Source organism: Muntiacus reevesi, chromosome 11 (genome assembly GCF_963930625.1).
Source record: "Muntiacus reevesi chromosome 11, mMunRee1.1, whole genome shotgun sequence".
Lineage (NCBI taxonomy): Eukaryota > Metazoa > Chordata > Mammalia > Artiodactyla > Cervidae > Muntiacus > Muntiacus reevesi.
Window position 1 is genome coordinate 66,571,399 of NC_089259.1, and position 24,917 is coordinate 66,596,315.

General features: G+C 41.4%; 1 protein-coding gene across 1 annotated transcript in view; it reads left to right on the plus strand.

The window, feature by feature from the left end:
- Positions 1 to 24,917, plus strand: part of LOC136144258 (ATP-binding cassette sub-family C member 4-like) — a 156,136-nt gene that overhangs the window by 47,041 nt on the left and 84,178 nt on the right. The window contains exons 12-14 of the mRNA XM_065902005.1: positions 8,785 to 8,879; positions 9,090 to 9,176; positions 18,428 to 18,524. Coding sequence (XP_065758077.1) covers positions 8,785 to 8,879; positions 9,090 to 9,176; positions 18,428 to 18,524 — 279 coding nt within the window. The remainder of the gene's footprint in view (positions 1 to 8,784; positions 8,880 to 9,089; positions 9,177 to 18,427; positions 18,525 to 24,917) is intronic.

The window sequence follows — 24,917 nt, forward strand, 5'->3', positions numbered from 1 at the left end:
ATTCCTGAATATCATCCACCTGCTAGTCTGTGTTTATATGTTGTTAATCATCTCACTGAGAAATCTCCATTACCATTGTTGGAATTCACATAAGGTCTGCCTTTTGCAATTGGTTACCTTCTCAGTCCCTTTCAGTCTGTCAGGTTCTCTCTCCATTTCATTTTTAACTTGTGATTTATTATTTAAGAAAAGCAGGATGGTTTAAAATTTTTTAATACTGCGTCATTTCAATGAGGGAGTGATTATTTTTAGAAACAGCATTGAGTTTCACAGACAATGGTTAGATGAAAGGTTTGACTGTACGTTGGGATTTAAATAAGATTAATGAATAAATGATGAGAACTAATGCTACTGGAGATCAGTAGAGAAATATTTTTCAGAAAGAATGAGGAGATGGAGCCAAAGCAAAAACAACACCCAGTTGTGAATTTGACTGGTGATGGAAATAAAGTCTGATGCTATAAGAGCAATATTGCATAGGAACCTGGAATGTTAGGTCCATGAATCAAGGTGAATTGGAAATGGTCAAACAGGAGACGGCAAGAGTGAACATTGAATGCTAGGAATCAGTGAACTAAGATGAACGGGAACGGGTAAATTTAACTCAAATGACCATAATATCTACTACTGTGGGCAGGAATCCCTTAGAAGAAATGGAATAGCCTTGATAGTCAACAAAAGAGTCTGAAATGCAGTACTTGGATGCAATCTCAAAAACGACAGAATGATCTCTGTTCCTTTCCAAGGCAAACCATTCAATATCACAGTAATCCAAGTCTATGCCCCAACCAGTAATGCTGAAGAAGCAAAATGGTTCTATGAAGACCTACAGGACCTTCTAGAACTAACACCTAAAAAAAAAAAAAAAAAAGTCATTTTCATTATAGGGGACTGGAATACAAAAGTAGGAATTCAAGAAATACCTGGAGTAACAGGCAAATTTGACCTTGGAGTACAGAATGAAGCAGGGCAAAGAATAATAGTTTTGCCAAGAGAATGCACAGGTCATAGCAAACACTCTGTTACAGCAACACAAGAGAAGACTCTACACATGGACATCACCAGATGGTCAACACTGAAATCAGATTGATTATATTCTTTGCAGCTAAAGATGGAGAAGCTCTAAACCGTCAGCAAAAACAAGTCTAGGAGCCGACTGTGGTTCAGATCATGAACTCCTTATTGCCAAATTCAGACTTAAAGTGAAGAAAGTGGGGAAAACCACTAAACCATTCATGTATGACTTAAATCAAATCCCTTATGATTATACAGTGAAAGTGGGAAATAGGTTCAAGGGATTAGATCTGATAGACAGAGTGCCTGATGAACTATGGATGGAGGTTCATGACATTTTACAGGAGGCAAAGATCAAGACCATCCCCGAGGAAAAGAAATGCAAAAAGGCAAAATGGTTGTCTGAGGAGGCCTTACAAATAGCTGTGAAAAGAAAGAGTCACAAAGGGCAAAGGAGAAAAGGAAAGATATACCCATTTGAATTCAGAGTTCCAAAGAATAGCAAGGAGAGATAAGAAAGATTTCTCAGTGATCAATGCAAAGAATTAGAGGAAAACAAAAGACTGGGAAAGACTATAGATCTCTTCAAGAAAATTAGAGATACCAAGGTATCATTTCATGCAAAGATGAGCTCAATAAAGGACAAAAATTGTATGAACCTAACAGAAGCAGGAGATATTAAGAAGAAATGGCAAGAATACACAGAAGAACTACTCAAAAAAGATCATCATGACCCAGATAATCACAATGGTCTGATCACTCACCTAGAGCCAGACATTCTGGAATGCGAAGTCAAGTGGGCCTTAGGAAGCATCACTATGAATAAAGCTAGTGGAGGTGATGGAATTCCAGTTGAGCTATTTGAAATCTTTAAAGATGCTGCTGTGAAAGAGCTGCACTCAATATGCCAGCAAATTTGGAAAACTCAGCAGTGGCCATAGGACTGGAAAAGGTCAGTTTTCATTCCAATCCCAAAGAAAGGCAATCCCAAAGAATGCTCAAAGTACTGCACAATTGCACTCATCTCAAACGCTAGTAAAGTAATGTTCAAAGTTCTCCAAGCTAGACTTCAACAGTACGTGAACCGCCGTGAGCTTCCAGATGTTTAAGTTGGTTTTAGAAAAGGCAGAAGAACCAGAGATCAAATTGCCAACATCCATTGGATCATTGAAAAAACAAGAGAGTTCCAGAAAAACATCTATTTCTGCTTTATTGACCATGCCAAAAGCTTTGACTGTGTGGACCACAACAAACTGTGGAAAATTCTTCAAGAGATGGGAATACCAGACCAATTGACTTGCCTCTTGAAAAGTCTGTATGCAGGTCAAGAAGCAACAGTTGCTTCTGAACTGAACATGGAACGACAGACTGGTTCCACATAGCGAAAGGACTACGTCAAGGCTGTATATTGTCACCTTGCTTATTTAACTTATATGCAGAGTATATCATGAAAAATGCTGGACTGGATGAAGCACAAGCTGGAATCAATATTGCTGGCAGAAATAACAATAACCTCAGACATACAGATGACATAGCCCTTATGGAGGAAAGTGAAGAAGAACTAAAGAGCCTCTTGATGAAAGTGAAAGGGGAGAGTGAAAAAGTTGGATTAAAACTCAACATTCAGGAAACTAAAATCATGGCATCTGGACCCATTCCTTCATGACAAATAGATGAGGTAACAATGTAAACAGTGACAAACTTTATTTTTTTGGACTCCAAAATCACTGCAGATAGTGACTGCAGCCATGAAATTAAAAGACGGTTACTCCTTGGAAGAAAAGTTATGACCAACCTAGACAGCATATTAAAAAGCAGAGACATTACTTTGCCAGCAAAGGTCTATCTAGTCAAACCTTTGGTTTTTCCAGTGGGCATGCATGGATGTGAGAGTTGGACTATAAACATGCTGAACCCTGAAGAATTGATGCTTTTGAACTGTGGTGTTGGAGAAGACTCTTGAGAGTCCCTTGAATAGCAAGGAAATCTAACCTGTCCATTCTAAAGGAAATCAGTCCTGAATATTCATTGGAAGGACTGATGCTGAAGCTAAAACTCCAATACTTTGGCCACCTGATGTGAAGAACTGACTCATTTGAAAAGACCCTGATGCTGGGAAAGATTGAAGGCGGGAGGAGAAGGGTACAACAGAGGATAAGATGGTTGGATGGCATCACTGACTCAATGGAACTGAGTTTGAGTAAGCTCTTCGAGTTGGTGATGGGCAGGGAAGCCTAGCATGCTGCAGTCCATGGGGTCGCAAAGAGTTGGATACTACTGAGCAACTGAACTGAACTGAAAGTTAACTGATAGGAGAATAAATTTGGCAAAAAGAAAGGAAAGGTGTAAATAATGTTAAATACTATGCTACTCTCTTGAATTGTAAAAATCAGTGAAGGTCTCCACCTGCAGTCTGTTCAGTGCAGTCTGGACTTCTGACTGTTCTTATGTACTGTGTTGAAAAGACAGGGACAGATTTTTCATAGATGTGGTGTTGAAGGTGCCAAACCTGCTTTCTGAGGAAATAGTAATTCTCCTTGAACAATGGCTTGAACATCATAGGCTGTATCAGGTGAGTGTGTGTGTGCTAAGTCTCTTCAATTGTGTCTGACTCTTCGGCCCTATGGACTGTAACTGGCCAGGTTCCAATGTCCATGGGATTCTCCAGGCAAGAATACTGGAGTGGGTTGCCCTACCCTTCTCCAGGGGTTCTTCCCAACCCAGGAATTGAACCCAAGTCTCTTATGTCTCCTGCATTGGCAGGTGGGAACTTTACCACTAGAGCCACCTGTATCAGGTGAGTGGCATTTTACAGTGATGTGGACAAACAGAATTGCTTGTTTAATGGGCTCCTTTCTTTCTTCTGGGTTCTTGTTCAAAGGTGATTGTGCATTTGCAGAAATGATGTCAAGTTAAGAGGAATGAGCTAGATTTTTATTAGGTGGTGTAGATACCACATAAGAAGGGAAAGCAAATGCAGAACAGTGAGAACAGTAGCTCCCATTAATTCAGAGTCCATGTGCAAATCATTTTTCTGTCTTTCACACGTGTGAATGCACACACATAAAAAGGTTTGAGTCATTCATTCTTTATGAGTGTCTTCAATGTTCCATCCTCATTTTATAGTTAGTAAAACTGAGGCCTGGAGAGATCAGACACCTCATATATACATTTGTAGCTCAAGTTTAGATCCCAGGGGAAAAATGCTTTGCCACAGCCTTGTGGAGTGACTGGACCAGTAATGTGGGCAGTGTTCTGGGGCTTTACCCACCCTGCAGCATGTGTGCGACACAGACTTTGGTGGATGGGGCCTTGCAGGATTGGGATGCACAACAATTCTTCTGTACATGATGTGACGTTTATAAACAAGGACTGATCTCCTGTTCTGCTGTGCAGTTGGGACATGGAGTTGGGGCCCCTCATGCCCATCACCTCCTTGGTAGGAAGGGAGGCCCAGCATGGAGAAGTAGTGGAGAGGAGAGTTCTGGCCCCGGCTTCATTACTTGCCTGCTGTTACTCTGGACACATCTTGTTACCTGCCTGTACTTCTGAAGTTTCTGCAGCAAAACAAGGACATTAGATCAGAGGGTTTCCAGGAGGTTTTGTTGCTGCTCTGAAATGTCATCTATGATTCAGATTAGTAACAGATCATCAAGGTCTTTACAACATCTGGGAACCACTTAGTAAGTTAAGAGAAGGTCTCCTTTTCTCCTTTTGGATTCCAGGTATCAGTGGATGGGCATAAGGCAATCGCAGGAAATAGTGGCATCCTGGAGTTAGTTTGGCCATAGATACAGTGAAGGCATGTGCATTAGAAAAGGCTTGGCCTTTGGAGGGAACAGTCCTGGCTAGTAACTCCAGGTGTTGTCTATTTACTTTCGTATTAAGTGGGGGAGTGCTGGGATTACTGTAAAGGCTACAGACAATGCCTCTGAAATGGAAACAAGCCAGGTTTCAGTAAATGGTGGCTATTGTTACTGTTCTAAACTTTTTCTCTCCATCCATCCATCCATCCATATAACTATAATAAAGATTTCTCCTTACTGTTCTCCCTACTCCCACCTCCCCCAAATCCTGGAGGAAAAACCATAAAAAAGCAACACTTTTTATGTACTTATTTTTTAAAATATTTTAATTGGAGGATAATTACAATATTGTGATGATTTTTGCCATACATCAACATGAATCAGCCATTGGTATACATGCGTCCCGCCATCCTGAACCCCACTCCCATGCTACCCTATCTCTCTGGGTTGTCCCAGAGTACTGGCTTAACTTGCACTAGTCATCTATTTTACATGTGGTAATGTGCCTGTTTCAATGCTGTTCTCTCAAATCATCCCACCTTTGCCTTCTCCTACTGAGTCCAAAAGTCTGTTATTTACATCTGTGTCTCCTTTGCTGCCCTGCATGTAGTATCATTGGTCTTTCTAAAAGCAACATTTTTTAATATAGCATGTGTTAATAAAAACTAGGTGTATTATACTAGATCTAATTGAAGTAATCATTTAAGTTCATTGAGCTGAAAACTTTTCTGTAACAAAATAGGGAGACATGAAGTAATCACACTGGCAAGGTTGATTCAGGCTGATGACATCAACTACAAGGTCTAGGAGTCAGAAGTTTCAGGAATTGAGTCCCAGTCGCTCTATTGACCAGGTGTGTTGTTTTGGCTGATTGATCCTTATAAGCCTGTTTCTTCATCTGTAAAATGGAGATAACAATATTATCAACCTCATGAGCTTGTTTTGAGGATGAAATATGTGGGTGATTTTAAAGCACCTGATTGCTAGGGACATAGCAGGCAGTCTGTAAGTATTAGAATTATTTTGAAAATAAATTATTTCTTATTGACTATGCCAAAGCCTTTGACTGTGTGGATCACAATAAACTGTGGAAAATTCTGAAAGAGATGGGAATACCAGACCACCTGACCTACATCTTGAGAAACCTGTATGCAGGTGAGGAAGCAACAGTTAGAACTGGACATGGAACAACAGACTGGTTCCAAATAGGAAAAGAAGTACGTCAAGGCTGTATATTGTCATCCTGCTTATTTAACTTATATGCAGAGTACATCATGAGAAATGCTGGGCTGGAAGAAGCACAAGTTGGAATCAAGATTGCCAGGAGAAATGTCAATCACCCCAGATATACTGATGACACCACCCTTATGGCAGAAAGTGAAGGGGAACTAAAAAGTCTCTTGATGAAAATGAAAGGGGAGAGTTAAAAAGTTGGCTTAAAAGTCAACATTCAGAAAACTAAGATCATGGTATCTGGTCCCCTCACTTCATGGCAGGTAGATGGGGAAACAATGGAAACAGTCGCAGATTTTATTTTCTTGGGCTCCAGAATCACTGCAGATGGTAACTGCAGCCATGAAATTAAAAATGCTTGCTCCTTGGAAGAAAAGCTATGACTAACCTAGATAGCATATTAAAAAGCAGAGACATTACTTTGCCAACAAAGTTCCATATAGTCAAAACTATGGTTTTTCCAGTAGTTGTGTAGGGATATGAGAGTTGGACCATAAAGAAGTCTGAGCATGGAAGAATTGATTCTTTTGAACTGTAGTGTTAGAGAAGACTCTTAAGAGTCCCTTGAACTGCTAGGAGACCAGACCAGTCAATCCTAAAGGAAATCAACCCTGAATATTTATTGGAAGGGTTGATGCTGAAGCTCCAACACTTTGACCACCTGATTGGAAGAGTTGACTCATTAGAAAAGACCCTGATGCTGGGAAAGATTGAAGGCAGGAGAAGGGTACAACAGAAGATGTGATCGTTGGATGGCATCACCAGCTCAGTGGCCATGAGTTTGAGCAAGCTCTAGGAGATGGTGAAGGACAAGGAAGCGTAACATGCTGCAGTCCATGGAGTCACAAAGAGTCAGACACAACTGAGTGACTGAATGACTACTTAAGCCTTTTTTCTATCTTGTCATTTTGGGAATGTTCTTGTCATCTTTTCTTTTTTATTCCCTATGGTATTCTGGGGAAAATAGGCTGATTTGTCTATTTACCTTTTAAATAATATTCAAATATAACTTTTATATATATTTTTTATTTTATATTGTTTTTTATAGTGTAATTTATATTAAATTACAACTTCATTTCCTTCTTAGCTTTGAGTTTTTCCTGCTTTCACAGACACGCATCTACTTAGTCCAACTGATCTGCTGGTGTCTTTGAGCACACTGTTTCTTTCCTTTTGGTGTTTATGCCCAGCTTGCTCTTTCTTGTACAGACCATGTACATTTGTTGTACAGAACTTGTCTGCCACTCACCTTAAGTGTCACTGTGAGGACTTGGGTCAGGTGTCCTGAAAATGGGACACTGAGCCCAAGATCAGCAAAATGTCTTTTGAAGAGACATTCATTCCTTGATAAAGTAAGTCCTATGCCTTCACCTCCTGGGCCACAAGTTCCCACACCTGTGTCTCTAGCACAGAACTTTACGCCTGCATGTCCAGCTGCACCATGACATCACCAAGAGGTCATCTCAGCTTGTCCACATGCAAAGTCTCCTAAACCTGCATCTACCATCTTCCCCAACTCAGTAAATGGAGACCCTCTCCATCCCCTTCCTCACACCCCAAACACCACAGTCTCCTCTTCTTTACAGGCACACCCATTCGGTCAGCAGCTCTTATAGACTCCTAGACTCTATCTTCAATATGTGTCTGGAGTATGACCCCCTCTTTCCATTCCCTCTGCTCTCACTCTGGTCCTGACCACTTTCATCTCTTACCTAGATTATTCCAGTAATGTTCTCACTTTTTTTCACCCTCACCCTTCTCCACTTACTGTTTTTTGTTTTTGTTTTTCTGGAAAGCACAGGAGTGATTCCTTAAAGCCTCACACAAGTCCGTCCTCCTCCTCCTCCTGTTACTGGAGTGACCCCAGGCTCCTCCTGCTCTGTCTCTGCCCTCACTCCCCTCATTCTTACTCAGCTCTACTCTCCTGCCTCCTTGTCCTGACCCTCTTGGGCATCTCCTCGTGGCCCCTGCACCCACCCCTCCCTCTGTGAGGAGCAGCCTCTCCAGGTCTGCCTGAGTCCCTTCCTCCCCCAGATCTGCTCACACCCCCTCTGAGCAGAGCCCTCCCACCCCAGTGTGGACTCACTTCCCTCCTTCACTCTCCATCCCCCTGAGCTGGCTTCCTTTTCCTTCCTGTCCTCAGTACTTGTGCTCAGGTTAATTTTCCATGTCGTCCATCTTCCATCATGGAAAGGAACTCTAGGAGCTTTGTTTCTTCACAGCTGAGTTCATTGTGCCCAGAGCAATGCCTGTCATACAGTAGGTCCTCAGTAAATATGTTAAAATAGTTAAATCCGTAGATGCTGTACAAAACTACAGAATGAAAACAAATAAAAAACACTGAGAGTTTTTTTTTTTTAATGTTCAAGGTCACAGTTTAGTTCCTCTGACTTATACCCACTGCTCTAGCTTCCCAGGTGGCTTGGTGGTAAAGAATCCACCTGCCAGTGCAGGAGACGCAGGAGACATGGATTTGATCCCTGGGTCAGGAAGATCTCCTGGAGAAGGAAATAGCAAACCACTCCAGTGTTGTTGCCTGGGAATCCCATGGACAGAGGAGCCTGACAAGCCTTAGTCCCTGGGGTTACCAAGAGTTGAATACGACTTAGCAGCTGAGCATGTATGCACGTTGATCAAATAGTTGTATGAGGAACTAATGATAAAAGTGTAAGATGGTAGTAGAACACATTTTATATCTTTTTCTCCGCCCCCCCCCCTTCTATCTGTATAGGATTTACAGCTTTTGAAGGAAAGAGATCTAACTGAGATAGGAGAAAGAGGAACCCCGCTGAGTGAAGGACAGAAAGCCCGGGTCAGCCTCGCCAGGTAAACGGGGTTTCAGTTGCCTTCCTGCCCCTCCTCCTCTGCAGCTCCTAGTGGACGTGAGCACGCAGACTCTGCTCACCTGGTGGGCCTGTGTGAAACAGTTCCCTGGGCTTGTAGAAGAACTTGAAGTTGTTGGACACCATCATGATTCAGAGATGGGACCCAGGGAGTGTGTAGTATCCTCTCCTGACATCTCTCTACATTTTCTAGAGCCGTGTATCAGGATGCAGACATCTACCTCCTGGACGATCCGTTCAGCGCAGTGGATGCAGGAGTCAGCAGGCACTTGTTTGAACAGTGAGTTTGCTCCTGTTTTCTATAGTTTCTTCTTTCCAAGAGCCCTGCAGAAGATGAAGGAAGAGAGCTCAGGAAGGTCTTTGTGCTCCAGGAAACTCAGCTCCCTCTGCCCTGGTGTCTCTCCCTCCCCTTTCTTCCATCCACAGAGGATCCATCATAGAGAAATCTTGCATCATGATGAGATAAGGACAGGAAAATACAGCAGGTGCTTTCAGTGTGTGGAGGCCAGTGGGGTCCAAGCTTTAGGGAGTGACAGATAGCAGTTTTCCTCCTGCTACTTGCAGTTGATAACCAGACACTCTGGGTGGATCCAAACCCCAGGAATAAGAAAGATGAGGTAGGGTTTTTAAATTAGAGAGTGAGTCTTTATAACCTGGTACTTGGCTGCCAGTTTTTTCCCTTTATCATTTACTTAAGGCACATTAGAAGCAAAGTTTTCGGTACTGACATAGGCCTTCCATGGAGAGACACTGTTGGTTTATACTTGTTATTCTATCACTTTGGAAATAAAGTCTTTATTAAGTCTAGACTTAATAAAATCTAGAATTTGAGAATCATTTATTCCACATCTGAGTATGATTTCAATTATTTCATGTTATTTCATGGATGCTTACTAGAATTAATACTTAGACCTACAATGTAGGGCTACCTATAATCTGGCCTAAGTCTTGACTCTCATTCTGTTTCTGGAATTTAGAACTTGCCAGTGGCTCCTGGTTAGCTACACAATGACTAAAGTAGAACAACTCTGATTCTTTCCTGTGTATAATGTGTCCTAACACACACTGACTGAGGCCTCTTATGGAGTCTAGACTGGCCTTTTTGAAAGCCTTGCAGACTTGTTTTTTTCCTATAACAGCCTCCATATCTCCCCCATGGTCAGTTCACTTGCTGTTGTTCACCTTGTTAAAGCCAAGGACCCTTACAGTTGCACTTATAAACACCCTGCTGTGTGCACTGAGATCAATGCCCTTACAGATGTTACCGTGCAAAACCTCTTAGTTTAGAAGGAGAATGGTGACACAGGAGAGGGGCAGGACCACACTGGGCAGAACAAGGGAGACCAGGGTGCCCAGCTCTCATTCCTACCTCTGAGGAATCTGTCTCTACATGGAGCTTGTTAAGAGAGATGCCTGGGAAAAGCTCAGCCTAGTCAGGGTTTAGAGGGTTTTAACACATGCTTCCCTGGTAGCTCAGTCAGTAAAGAATCCGCCTGCAGTGCAGGAGACCCAGGTTCAATCAGGAAGATTCACTGGAGAAGGAAATGGCAAACCACTCCAGTATTTTGCCTGGAAAATCCCATGGACAAAGGAGCCTGGCGGGCTATGGTCCATGGGATCGCAAGAGTCAGACACGACTTAGCAACTAAACCATCACCACCAATACAAGATAGTAAGTGTGAAATGTAAAGTGGAAGTGTCAGCTGGAGGCTTTGACTAAAGTTGGAGAGCTCCCTGTGCCTGGGACTGGGCAGGAAGTGCCCTTAGGGCCTGAAACCTGGGCAGGTGTGTGGAGGCTGAGAAGAGCACCCAGTCCTTTGCTGAAGCAAGAGTAGAAGCACAGGTGTGGAAGGAGGAGGAAGCTTTGAGAATAGCAGGCACGTCCTCACCTGGAGGAGGCGGGGTGTTCAGCAAAGAGAAGTTGTTTGGGAATTCTTGCTGTCAGGACTGTGTCTGTCCAGGCTGCTCTCACAGAAATCAGAGCTGGGTGGCTTAGAAATAATAGAAGTTTATCTCTCATGGTTCTGGAGGGTGGGAAAGTCCTAATCATGGTGCTGAAAAATTCAGTATGGTGAGGGTCTGGTTCCTGTGTCCTCACGTGGTGGCAGAGGTGAGTAAACCATGTGGGTCCCTTTTATAAGGACACTAATCTCTTTCATATAGGCCCCACCCTCATGACCTGGTCCATCCCGATGGCCCCACCTCCTAATACCAACACAGTGGGGATTAGGTCTCAATGTATGACTTTTGAGGTGTAAAACATTCAGTCTATAGCAAGTTGTCACAGATGGGGGTGCTCAAAGAATAGAAATTAATTTTCCTACAGTTCTTAAGGTTACAGGTTCAAGGTGTGGGTGGTTTGGTTTCTCCTGAGACCTCTCTGCTTGGCTTCTGACCACATCCACCTCGCTGTGTCCTCACATGGTCTTCACTCTGTTTACATGCAAACTGTGTCTCTGTCCTTTTTTTTAAAAAAAAAAAAGTTTTTATTGAAATATAGTTGATTTACTACATTGTGTTAATTTCTTTGCACAGCAAAGTTACTCAGTTATACATACATATGCATTCTTTTCCATAATGGTTTGTCTCAGAAAATTGAATATAGTTCCCTGTGCTATACCATAAGACCTTGTTGTTTATCCATTCTATACATAATACATAATACGCATAATATATACACATAATACACATAATATATACTACACATAATAGTTTGCATCTGCTAGCCTTAAATTCCCAGCCCATCCCTCCTCACCATCTCTTTCCATCCATGCAACCACAAGTCTGTTCACTATATCTGTGAGTCTGTTTCTGTTTTGTAAATACATTCATTTTTGCTATAGTTTAGATTCCACATATAAGTGATATGATACTTGACTTTCTCTTTCTGACTTACTTCATTTACTATGATAAACTTCAGGTCCATCCATGTTTCTGAAAATGGCATTCTTTCTTTCTTTTTTTATGACTGAGTAGTATTGTATTATCTATATGTACCACATCTTCTTTATCCCCTCATTTGTTGATGGACATTTAGGTTGCTTCCATGTTTTGGCTATTGTGAATAGTGCTGCTATGAACATAGGAGTGCATGTCTCTTTGATTTATAGTTTCATCCATATATATGCTCAGGAGTGGGATTACTGGACTACAGAGTAATTCTACTTTTAGTTTTCTGAGGAATCGCCATACTGTTTTCCATAGTGCCTGTGACAACTGAAACTCCCACCAGCAGTGTAGGAGGGTTCCCTTTGCTACGAACCCTCTGAGCCATAGTTATTTTAATAATGGCCATTCTGATTGGCGTGAGATGATAGTTCATTTTACTTTACATCTGCATTTCTCTAGTAATTCACACGGAGAAGGCCATGGCACCCCACTCCAGTACTCTTGCCTGGAAAATCCCAAGGACAGAGGAGCCTGGTAGGCTGCCGTCCATGGGGTCGCTAAGAGTCGGACAGGACTGAGCGACTTCACTATCACTTTTCACTTTCATGCTTTGGAGAAGGAAATGGCAACCTACTCCAGTGTTCTTGCTCAGAGAATCCCAGGGACGGGTGAGCCTGGTGGGCTGCTGACTGTGGGGTCACACAGAGTCGGACACGGCTGAAGTGACTTAGCAGCAGCAGCAGCAGCAGTAATTCACAATGGTGAACTTCTCTTCATGTGGTTTTTGGCCATCAGTATGTGTCCTTTGGAGAAATGTCTATTTAGTACTCCTGGCCATTCTTTGATTAGATTTTTCTTGTTGAGTTGTATGAGCTGTTTGTATATTTTGGAAATTGAGCCCTTGCTGGTCACATCATTTGCAAATATTTTCTCCCATTCTGTAGGTTGTCTCTTCATTGTGTTTATGGTTTCCTTTGCTGTGCAAAAGCTTGTAAGTTTCATTAGGCCCTGTTTGTTTAATTATTTCATTAACATTATTATTTACTTATGGCTGTGCTGGGTTTTCGTTGCTCTGAGGATTTTCTTTAGTTGCAGCGGGCAGGGGCTGCTCTGTATTGTGGCACGTGAACTTCTCACAGCGACGGCCCCTCTGGTTGCAGAGCCCAGCTGTCTGGTGTGTGGGCTCAGTAGCTGTGGTTCCTGGGCTCCAGAGCGCAGGCGCAGTAACTGTGCTGCAGGGGCTGAGATGCTTTGCGCCTGTGGGCTCTTCCTGGACCAGGGAGGGATTCCGTGTCTCCTGCACCGGCAGGTGGATTCTTTGCAACGGAGCCACCAGCAAAGCCCCCATTTGTATATTTTTGCTTATATGTCTATTGCCTTAGGAGACTGACCTAAGAAAACATTGGTATAATTTATTTCACAGAATGTTTTGCCTATAATCTCTACTGGGAGTTTTATGGTGTCACGTCTTATGATTAAGTGTTGAAGCCATTTTGAGTTTATTTTTGTGCATGGTGAGGGGGTGTGTTCTAACTTCATTGATTTACATGCTTGTGTCTCTGTCCTTTTGTCTTAGTCTCCACTTCATCTAAGCATATTAGTCAGATTAGATCAGGTCCAATATAATTAAGAGTAATGATTACCTCTTTTAAGTCCATGACACCAAATTCTAAGGTACTGATGACTTAAGTGACCACATGTGAATCTGAAAGGACATGATTGATTTACAGCAGGTCCAAAATAGCAAAGTAGAGACTTTAGCAAAGTTAGCAAATGTGAGAGGAAGGCCTTTGAGGAGCTCTGAGCTCTGGACACTAGGAGCTGGGATTCTACGTCCACTAAGCTGGAGTTGTTAGACTTCCATGGAATCTGCCCATATATAAAACATGCTTAGTGTTGGGGTGATGAAACAGTTGTGGAGATGGATGGTGGTGATGGTTGCACAACAATGTGAATATACTTAATGCCACTGAACTGTATGCTTAAAATGGCAGAAACAGTAAATTTCATGTTAGGTATATTGTAACACATACAAACCTGAATAGTAGCACTGAATCTTTGAGAACATGAGAGAGCAGGGCAGATGACATATGGCATGGTCTCCAGCTCTCTGATCTGATCCCCCTTTCCCAGCCTCTCCTGTTCATGGCTTGATGAATTTTCCCTTAGAGAAGTGCCTGTGTCTTGTCATGAGTTCAGTGACAGGAGCTTGTGCTGTGACAGGTTTCCCCACCCCACCCTCCTGGCTTCATGAGTGTCTCAGCCTCCTTGTTCCCAGCACCCCACCCTGAACTCACAAATGTGTGTTACCCCATCTTGTGTTCATCTGCACAAGTTCTCCATCAGGGCAGGAAAAGATTCTGCTGGTCATTGCATCTGTGTCACAGGGAAGGGAGAGCAAGGCATTTTGGTGCCAAGTACAGTGTGCTGATCTCAGAAGTTCTCCTGAGTTCTTTTTCAAACACTGGAGATATTTATAAAATCCTCTCAAGTATTTTGAGTACACTACTTTGGATATATACTTGATAGAGTCAAGCTTAAGACTGTTGTTTATAATCAGAACCACATTCTTTAGGGAAACTTAAAGCAGAGAGTGTGAAAGCAACTTAGGAAACCACTCAGCGGCAATTGGAGAGTGCTTTCAAATTAAGAGAATCAGATGGAACAATATGCTGTGAGATATGGTGGTCGTGTGGAAGCTTAGTCATGGGGAGGGTTTTTTATTACAAATGAATGACTCACACTTCTCCTTGCTGTTAAGTTTCTTTAAGTCATGAATTTATATCCAAGGTCACTGAGGTTCATAACTTTTGCAGCTTTATGCTGTGAACATAGTGGATTCTATCACCTACAGAAGGTGAGGGCCTTACATGAACTGATGCAGCCTCACCTGTGTCCAGCCATGGATCCCATCCTAGTTCAGTCCCACATCACTAGACCTCTGCCTCCTGCGTCATCAGGTCTTGGGGTCTGTCCTGATCAGACTCCCCATGCTGCTGCCTACACAGCTCACCCTCCTGTCTACCCAGTTCACCCACCTGCTCAGGGACACTGCCCCCCACCTCCCCACCCCCACACCCTCACCACCACATTCAGAAAGCAGTTCAAGGTCCTCAAACAAACAGGTTTCTTTGCTGTCTGCTCCCATCAGCCTTTCCAACCTTTCCTCATCCCCACACCCACTCGGTATCCAGCTATGCTGGCTCTGTGGGGATCCTTTCTTACCCCCGTCTGTCTGTACACATTGGTTCTTCTTTCCAGAGACAGAGAGCAGTGCTCCAGGACACAGAAGGAAGGTGGAAGACGGAATCTGCCATTCCCTTCTGCTCCTCCAGGGGGCGGCCGTGCCCTGTGTCTTCCTACAACCCTCAGTGGGTGCACTTGACCATGTGTAAATCCCCCTGCCACCCTTAAACTATGAATGCAGGAAGGTGCCTCAGCCCAGCATCTTCTGTCCCAGGAACACTGCACCTGCTGTGCCTTCTTCCAGGATGTTTTTCCAGGTAGTCTCAGGGCTCCTGTGTCTCCACATCTAAGACAGCAGCTCCCCTTGTTTTTCCTTTAAAGCACAGGTCACAGCCGAGTAGCACATTTTCTATACTTGTTCAGTGTCTCCTCTACACGGTGCAGAGTATTGTCTTCTATCTTGACCTGTAGGTGGATCTTCAGCACTTAGGACAGTGCCTGGCTTCTCAACAAACTTCTGCTGATTGAATGAATGGAGGTGGGGCCTCTGTCTTACTTGTATCGCCTCCACTACAGGATGTGTCCCCTAATAGAGCCCTTATATAGGATTATGTGTGGGATTATGGGATTAACACAGCCTTTATAGTGAAATAACTGTTATACAATTGGTTGCTGACTCAATTATTTCTATGGCATGACTTGGAAATCTTTTTTTTTTTTTTCCTTTTTATTTATTTTTTAATATTATTTTATTAGTTGGAGGCCAATCACTTCACATCATTACAGTGGGTTTTGTCATACATTGACATGAATCAGCCATATAGTTATACGTATTCCCCATCCCGATCCCCCCTCCCACCTCCCTCTCCACCCGACTCCTCAGGGTCCTCCCAGTGCACCAGGCCCAAGCACTTGACTCATGCATCCCACCTGGGCTGGTGGTCTGTTTCACCATAGATAATATACATGCTGTTCTTTCAAAACATCCCACCCTCACGTTCTCCCCCAGAGTTCAAAAGTCTGTTCTGTACTTCTGTGTCTCTTTTTCTGTTTTGCATATAGGGTTATCGCTACCATCTTTCTAAATTCCATATATATGTGTTAGTATACTGTAAGGTTCTTTATCTTTCTGGCTTACTTCACTCTGTATAATGGGCTCCAGTTTCATCCATCTCATTAGAACTGATTCAAATGAATTCTTTTTAATGGCTGAGTAATATTCCATGGTGTATATGTACCACAGCTTCCTTATCCATTCATCTGCTGATGGGCATCTAGGTTGCTTCCATGTCCTGGCTATTATAAACAGTGCTGCGATGAACATTGGGGTGCACGTGTCTCTTTCAGATCTGGATTCCTCAGTGTGTATGCCCAGAAGTGGTATTGCTGGGTCATATGGCAGTTCTATTTCCAGTTTTTTAAGAAATCTCCACACTGTTTTCCATAGTGGCTGTACTAGTCTGCAATCTTTTATTTATTTATTTATTTTTATTTTTTATTTTTCAGTGGGTTTTGTCATACATTGATATGAATCAGCCATAGAGTTACACGTATTCCCCATCCTGGTCCCCCATCCCACCTCCCTCTCCACCCGATTCCTCTGGATCTTCCCAGCCCACCAGGCCCAAGCACTTGACTCATGCATCCCACCTGGGCTGGTGGTCTGTTTCACCACAGATAATATACATGCTGTTCTTTCGAAACATCCCACCCTCACCTTCTCCCACAGAGTTCAAAAGTCTGTTCTGTACTTCTGCATCTCTTTAAAAAGCTTGGAAAATAGTGTATTTTTCTAGTGATTTGGATAAAAGCATTATTTAGGAAAAAAAGTCATCAACTGATCTCTTCATTGTAATTATTTATATTACCTCATCTGTGATGGGCTGTTAGGAAGAAAACATCTTAAAACTTTTGAGTTGGTTATCTTGGACTTAAAACCCCGTCAGATTTGATTAACATCCATTAATCCATTTGATTAATCCCATGTCCTTTAGGGATTACTGGCAGGTAATTATGAATTAAGGAGAAAATTCTGTTGAAAAGCTTTAGTACTAAGTTTGAAAAGGTGTTAGTGAAGAAACTTAGGTATGAACGCTGAACTAACACATGTCAAAACGTAAAAATGAATCCTTTTGGACTTAGTGAAGTGATGGTATGTGTGTTTACAGCCCAGGGTCTTGTTTCTGATCACAGACCCAGTGTCCAGATTGTCCCCTTAAGAGTTTTCTGACCCAAGTCCAAAGCACATGACCACTCATGGTTAGGGAGGAGTGGAGAAGGGGGCTGACTTTAATGAGTGTATTGGTGGTGTGATTTCTCAGAAGACATGGATGAGTTGTCATTGATGTTCTGAGATGAAGAAACTGAGGTTTAGTCACTTGTCTGATGTTGTCAGTCTCGTGAGAGGGACTGAGCTGCAGTCTGCTGCCTCCAGACTCTCAATCTGACTCACTCACAGGCTGAGCTCTGGCTCAGGTTCCTGAGATTTGCTCTGCAAGGGCCTCGGGCTCCCAGACTACCTGCCTGGAACCCTGCCTGGGGTCACTGGGGCCCCAGACTCACCCACTTGCTTCCCTGGAGGGGTTGTGGACCTTGTGGGATGACACTGGGGCTGAGTTCCCAGGGGTCTACATTTGAAATGTAGGAGTAGTTTTTTGTTTGTTTGCTTGTTTTGTTTTGTTTTACTGTGAAAACAATTTAAGGTTGAATAGTGAGGGCTGCCTTGACTAAGAGAACTGGTGGGTGCTCTGAGCCATTGGGTGATTTCCACTGTGATTTGGGCCATTTGGATTCTGTTATTTTACTGTCTTGTTTGGAAGGTGTTCACTCTAAATGAAAGACTTGCTTCCTGGATGGAACTGGGAATGTTGTAGTGACTGATAGAGGCCATGCTGGCATTCATTTTCTATCTAATATTCTTTGGAAACAAGTGTCTAGCAAATGCACACTGCCAAAGACTACCAAGAATCTATAAATTTTTTGTTGTGAATATTTACATCATTAATTAAAAATAATCACCTAGAGAGCTCTCTAAGAATGTACACATTTTTAAATGACATGGATGCTTCTTCTCCCATTCCCAGATAGTGATAAAATAGTGTTTTAGTTTAGTAAAGTTTTCAAATCTCAGTATTACTCAGTTGTTTTCTTTTATGAAACATGTAAATAATTGTTAAGCTGAGTTTTAGAGGAAAAAACTTAGCTGTTAGTACCTCCTTCACTGGACTGGTTTTAAGAATTTTTTGTAGCACTAGATTCAAATTTGCTGCTGATGAATTTAAGAACCTAGTAGGATTAATTGACTTATTTTTATTTAATTTTTATTGTTTATTTGGTATTTAAACTATAGATTTTTGACTGCTGTGTGGTCTTTGTCTCACTGTTTTCAAAATATAGGTTTCAGATTGAGGCACTCCATTAATGTGCTTTTGCTTTCTGAAACTTTTACATTTGTAGGTGTATTCGTCAGGCCTTGAAGGAGAAGATCACAATCTTAGTCACTCATCAGTTGCAGTACCTAAAAGATGCAAGTCAGATTCTGATATTGAAAAATGTAAGTAATTTCTAGAATAACTAGAAATTTGTTGAGGATAATGATGCAATTTTATTTAGAACTTTTTATTTTCCTCTTTCATGACTTAAGTCAAAAGTGTATTACTTAGAAATTAGAGATTCTAAGATCTGTTGGTATCCAGGTGATTCACATACATAGTTTGCCTGAAGAGCATATTCCATCAGCACCAAAAATGAGCTTGGGTAGCCGAGCACCTCGGTCAGAGATGCCCACTCTGCTGGTGTCTCCAGTTGCTGGTCTCCCTGCCCAGGCCTCTATGTGCCTGATATGTGTGGGAGCCTGTGCAGCAGGAGGACAAGGCCCTGCCTTCATGGGGTCCGGTTCTTATGGGTAGGATATGACAAATAAGGTGACATCCTGGCCTCTCTGAGGAGCTGGTGCCTTACGGGGTCTGAGTGATATGAAGGTGGGGGCCACACAGTCACCTGGGGAAGGGGGTCTGAGGCAGGGGGTCCTAAGGAAGGAGCTGACCTGGCAGGTTGGAGGAATAGCAGGAAGACCAGTGTGTCTGAGGACAGTGAGCAGGGGGACATGGATGGAGCTGGTCTCTGAGCAGTAGGCAGCCTCCAGAAGTGGGATGGCAGTCTTGGATGGTCCAGATCAGAGGAGGGATGTGGTCTAATGTGGGAGCTAAGAGATTCCTCTGATGGTCACTGGAGGGGTGACAGAGGAAGCAGTTAGGAGTCTCAGTAAAGCTGAGAAGACAAAAGTGTGGGCTTAGACTACAGTATCAGTTTTTAGAGCTGCCGTAATACAGTACTGCAAGCCGGGTGACTTGAAATAGCAGAAGTTTATCATCTCCCTTTTCTGGAGGCTACAAGTCCCAAATCCAGTCTCTTTCAGATCTGGTTTCCTTGGTGTGTATGCCCAGGAGTGGGATTGCTGAGTCATATGGCAATTCTATTTCCAGTTTTTTAAGAAATCTCCACACTGTTCTCCATAATGGCTGTACTAGTGTGCATTCCCACCAACAGTGCAAGAGGGTTCCCTTTTCTCCACACCCTCTCCAGCATTTATTGCTTGTAGACTTTTGGATAGCAGCCATTCTGACTGGTGTGTAATGGTACCTCATTGATATTTTGATTTGTATTTCTCTGATAATGAGTGATGTTGAGCATCTTTTCATGTGTTTGTTAGCTGTCTGTATGTCTTCTTTGGAGAAATGTCTGTTTAGACCTTTGGCCCATTTTTTAATTGGGTCATTTATTTTTCTGGAATTGAGCTGCAGGAGTTTCTTGTATATTTTTGAGATTAATCCTTTGTCTGTTTCTTCATTTGCTATTATTTTCTCCCATTCTAAAGACTGTCTGTTCACCTTGCTTGTAGCTTTCTTTGTTGTGCAAAAGCTTTTAAGTTTAATTAGGTCCCATTTGTTTGTTTTTGCTTTTATTTCCAATATTCTGGGAGGTGGGTCATAGAGGATCTTGCTGTGATTTATGTCGGAGAGTGTTTTGCCTATGTTCTCCTCTAGGAGTTTTGTAGTTTCTGGTCTTACATTTAGATCTTTAATCCATTTTGAGTTTATTTTTGTGTATGGTGTTAGAAAGTGTTCTCGTTTCATTCTTTCACAAGTGGTTGACCCGTTTCCCCAGCACCACTTGTTAAAGAGGCTGTCTTTTTTCCATTATATATTCTTGCCTCCTTTGTCAAAGATAAGGTGTCCATAGGTTCGTGGATTTATCTCTGGGCTTTCTATTCTGTTCCATTGATCTATATTTCTGTCTTTGTGCCAGTACCATACTGTCTTAATGACTGTGGCTTTGTAGTAGAGCCTGAAGTCAGGCAGGTTGATTTCTCCAGTTCCATTCTTCTTTCTCAAGATTGCTTTGGCTATTCAAGGTTTTTTGTATTTCCACACAAATTGTCAAATTATTTGTTCTAGTTCTGTGAAGAATACCATTGGTAGCTTGATAGGGATTGCATTGAATCTATAGATTGCTTTGCATAGTATACTCATTTTCACATTATTGATTCTTCCAATCCATGAACAAGGTATATTTTTCCATCTGTTTCTGTCCTCTTTGATTTCTTTCATCAGTGTTTTATTGCTTTCTATGTATAGGTCTTTTGTTTCTTTAGGTAGATACACTCCTAAGTATTTTATTCTTTTTGTTGCAATGGTTAATGGTATTGTTTCCTTAATTTCTCTTTCTGTTTTCTCATTGTTAGTGTATAGGAATGCAAGAGGTTTCTGTGTGTTGATTTTATATCCTGCACCTTTACTATATTCACTGATTAGCTCTAGTAATTTTCTGGTGGAATCTTTAGGGTTTTCTATGTAGAGGATCATGTCATCTGCAAACAGAGTTTCACTTCTTTTCCAATCTGGATTCCTTTTGTTTCTTTTCCTGTTCTGATTGCTGTGGCCAAAACTTCCAAAACTATGTTGAATAGTGGTGGTGAGAGCTGGCATCCTTGTCTTGTTCCTCATTTTAGGGGAAATGCTTTCAATTTTTTACCTTTGAGGATAATGTTTGCTGTGGGTTTGTCATATATAGCTTGAGGTATGTTCCTTCTATTCCTGCTTTCTGCAGAGTTTTTATCATAAATGGATGTTGAATTTTGTCAAAGACTTTTTCTGCATCTATTGAGATAACCATATGGTTTTTATCTTTCAATTTGTTAATGTGGTGTATTACATTGATTGATTTGCAGATATTAAAGAATCTTTGCATTCCTGGGATAAAGCCCACTTGTTTATGATGCATGATCTTTTTCATATGTTGTTGGATTCTGTTTGCTAGAATTTTGTTAAGGATTTTTGCATCTATGTTCATCAGTGATATTGGCCTGTAGTTTTCTTTTTTTGTGGCATCTTTGTCTGGTTTTGGAATTAGGGTGATGGTGGCCTCATAGAATGAGTTTGGAAGTTTACCTTCTTCTGCAATTTTCTGGAAGAGTTTGAGTAAGATAGGTGTTAGCTCTTCTCTAAATTTTTGGTAGAATTCAGCTGTGAAGCCATCTGGTCCTGGGCTTTTGTTCACTGGAAGATTTCTGATTACAGTTTCAATTTCTGTGCTTGTGTTGGGTCTGTTAAGATCTTCTATTTCTTCCTGGTTCAGTTTTGGAAAGTTATATTTTCTAAGAATTTGTCTGTTTCATCCAAGTTGTCCACTTTATTGGCATAGACCTGCTGGTTGTAGTCTCTTATGATCTTTTGTATTTTAGTGTTGTCTGTTGTGATCTCTCCATTTTCATTTCTAATTTTGTTAATTTGGTTCTTCTCCCTTTGTTTCTTAATGAGTCTTGCTAACAGTTTGTCAATTTTGTTTATCTTTTCAAAAAACCAGCTTTTAGCTTTGTTTATTTTTGCTATGGTCTCTTTTGTTTCTTTTGCATTTATTTCTGCCCTAATTTTTAAGATTTCTTTCCTTCTACTGACCCTGGGCTTCTTCATTTCTTCCTTCTCTAGTTGCTTTTGGTGTAGAGTTGGGTTATTTATTTGACTTTTTTCTTATTTCTTGAGGTAAGCCTGTAATGCTATGAACCTTCCCCTTAGCACTGCTTTCACAGTGTCCCATAGGTTTTGGGCTGTTGTGTTTTCATTTTCATTCATTTCTATGTGTATTTTGATTTCTTTTTTGACTTCTTTTATGATTTGTTGGTTATTCAGAAGCATGTTATTTAGCCTCCATATGTTTGAATTTTTAATAGTTTTTTTTTTTTTTTTCCCCCCTGTAATTGAGATCTAATCTTACTGCATCATGGTCAGAAAAGATGACTGGAATGATTTCAGTTTTTTTTAATCTACCAAGGCTGGATTTATGGCCCAGGATGTGATCTATTCTGGAGAAGCTTCCATGTGTGCTTGAGAAAAAGGCGAAATTGATTGTTTTGGGGTGAAATATCCTATAGATATCAATTAAGTCTAGCTGGTCCATTGTGTCATTTAAAGTTTGTATTTCCTTGTTAATTTTCTGTTTAGTTGATCATAGGTGTGAGTGGAGTATTAAAGTCTCCCACTATTATTGTGTTATTATTAATTTCCTCTTTCATACTCATTAGCATTTGCCTTACATATTGCGGTGCTCCTATTTTGGGTGCATATATATTTATAATTGTTATATCTTCTTGGATTGATCCTTTGATCATTATGTAGTGTCCTTCTTTGTCTCTTTTCACAGCCTTTATTTTAAAGTCTATTTTATCTGATGTGAATATTGTGACTCCTGACTCCTGATTTATTTTGGTCTCCTTTTCCGTGAAATATTTTTTTCTAGCCCTTCACTTTCAATCTGTATATGTCCCTTGTTTTGTGGTGGGTCTTTTGTAGACTGCATAAATAGGAGTCTTGTTTTTGTATCCATTCAGCCAGTCTTTGTCTTTGGCTTGGGGCATTCAACCCATTTACATTTACAGTAATTATTGATAGGTATGGTCCCATTGCCATTTACTTTGTTGTTTTGGGTTCGTGTTTATACAGACTTTCTGCATTTCCTGTCTAGAGAAGATCCTTTAGCATTTGTTGAAAGGCTGGTTTGGTGGTGCTAAATTCTCTCCGCTTTTGCTTGTCTGTAAAGCTTTTGAATTCTCCTTCATATCTGAATGAGATCCTTGCTGGGTTCAGTAATCTGGTTTGTAGGTTATTCTCTTTCATTACTTTAAGTATGTCCTGCCATTCCCTTCTGGCCTGAAGAGTTTCTATTGATAGATCAGTTGTTATCCTTATGGGAATCCCTTTGTGTGTTATTTGTTGTTTCTCCCTTGCTGCTTTTAATATTTGTTCTTTGTGTTTGATCTTTGTTAATTTGATTAATATGTATCTTGGGTATATTGCCTTGGGTTTATCCTATTTGGGACTCTCTGGGTTTCTTGGACATGGGTGACTATTTCCTTCCCCATTTTAGGAAAGTTTTCAGCTATTATCTCCTCTAGTAGTTTTTCATGATCTTTCTTTTTGTCTTCTTCTTCTGGGACTCCTATGATTCGAATGTTGGGGCATTTCACATTGTCCCAGAGGTCCCTGAGGTTGTCCTCATTTCTTTTAATTCTTTTTTCTTTTTTCCTCTCTGCTTCATTTATTTCCACCATTTTATCTTCTACCTCACTTAGCCTATCTTCTGCCTCCATTATTCTACTGTTGGTTCCCTCCAGAGTGTTTTTGATCTCATTTATTGCATTATTCATTTTTAATTGACTCTATTTTATTTCTTCTAGGTCCTTGTTAAACATTTCTTGTATATTCTCAATCCTTGTCTCCAGGCTATTTATCTGTAACTCCATTTTGTTTTCAAGATTTTGAATCAGTTTATTATCATTATTCTAAATTCTTTTTCAGGTAGATTCCCTATCTCCTCCTCTTTTGTTTGGCTTGGTGTGCATTTTTCATGTTCCTTTGCCTGCTAGGTGTTTCTCTGCCTTTTCATCTTGTTTAGATTGCTGTGTTTGGAGTGGCCTTTCTGTGTTCTGGTGGTCTGTGGTTCCTTTTCGTTGTGGAGGTTTCTCGCAGTGGGTGGGGTTGGACGATTGGCTTGTCAAGGTTTCCTGGTTAGGGAAGCTTGCATCGGTGTTCTGGCGAGTGCAACTGGATTTTGCAATAGAGTGTCCAGTAGTGAGTTTTGAGATGGGTCTATGTGTTTGGTGTGACTTTGAGCAGCCTGTATGTTGACGCTCAGGGCTATGTTCCTGTGTTGCTGGAGAATTTGCGTGGTATGTCTTGCTCTGGAACTTATTGGCTCTTGGGTGGTGGTTGGTTTCAGTGTAGGTATGGAGGCTTTTGGATGATCTCTTATTACTTGAATTTCCCTGTAGTCAGGAGTTTTCTGGTGTTCTCAGGTTTGGGGCTTAAGTCTCCTGCCTCTGGATTTCAGTCTTATTCTTCCAGTAGCCTCAAGACTTCTCCAACTATACAGCACTGATAATAAAATGTATAGGTTAATGGTTAAAAGATTCTCCACAGTGAGGGACACCCAGAGAGGTTCACAGAGTTACATGAAGAAGAGGAGTGGGAGGAGGGTGATAAAGATGAGCAGGAGGAGAAAAAGGGGGACTCAAGAGGAGAGAGACAGATCTAGACAGTACTCTGTTCCCTAAGTATTCTCCGTACCCAGAACACCCACAGAGATTCACAGAATTGGATTGAGAAGAGAAGGGAGAGGGAGGAAATAAAGGTGATCTGGGGGAGAAAAAGGAGAGTCAAAATGGGGAGAGAGTAATCATCACACTCCTGAGTAAAAATGGGTACTGAATATTGGATTCTTAAATGTCCACAATTGATATCAAATACAAAGATTAAAAATCTAGAGTAGAGGTTAGACTTTTAAAAATAAAATATTAAAAACAAAAAAGAAAACCACAAAAAATTTAAGAAATATATATGAAGTTTGCTTTAAAAATAGATTTTTGGGGGCAAGGTTATAGTGAAATGAAAAT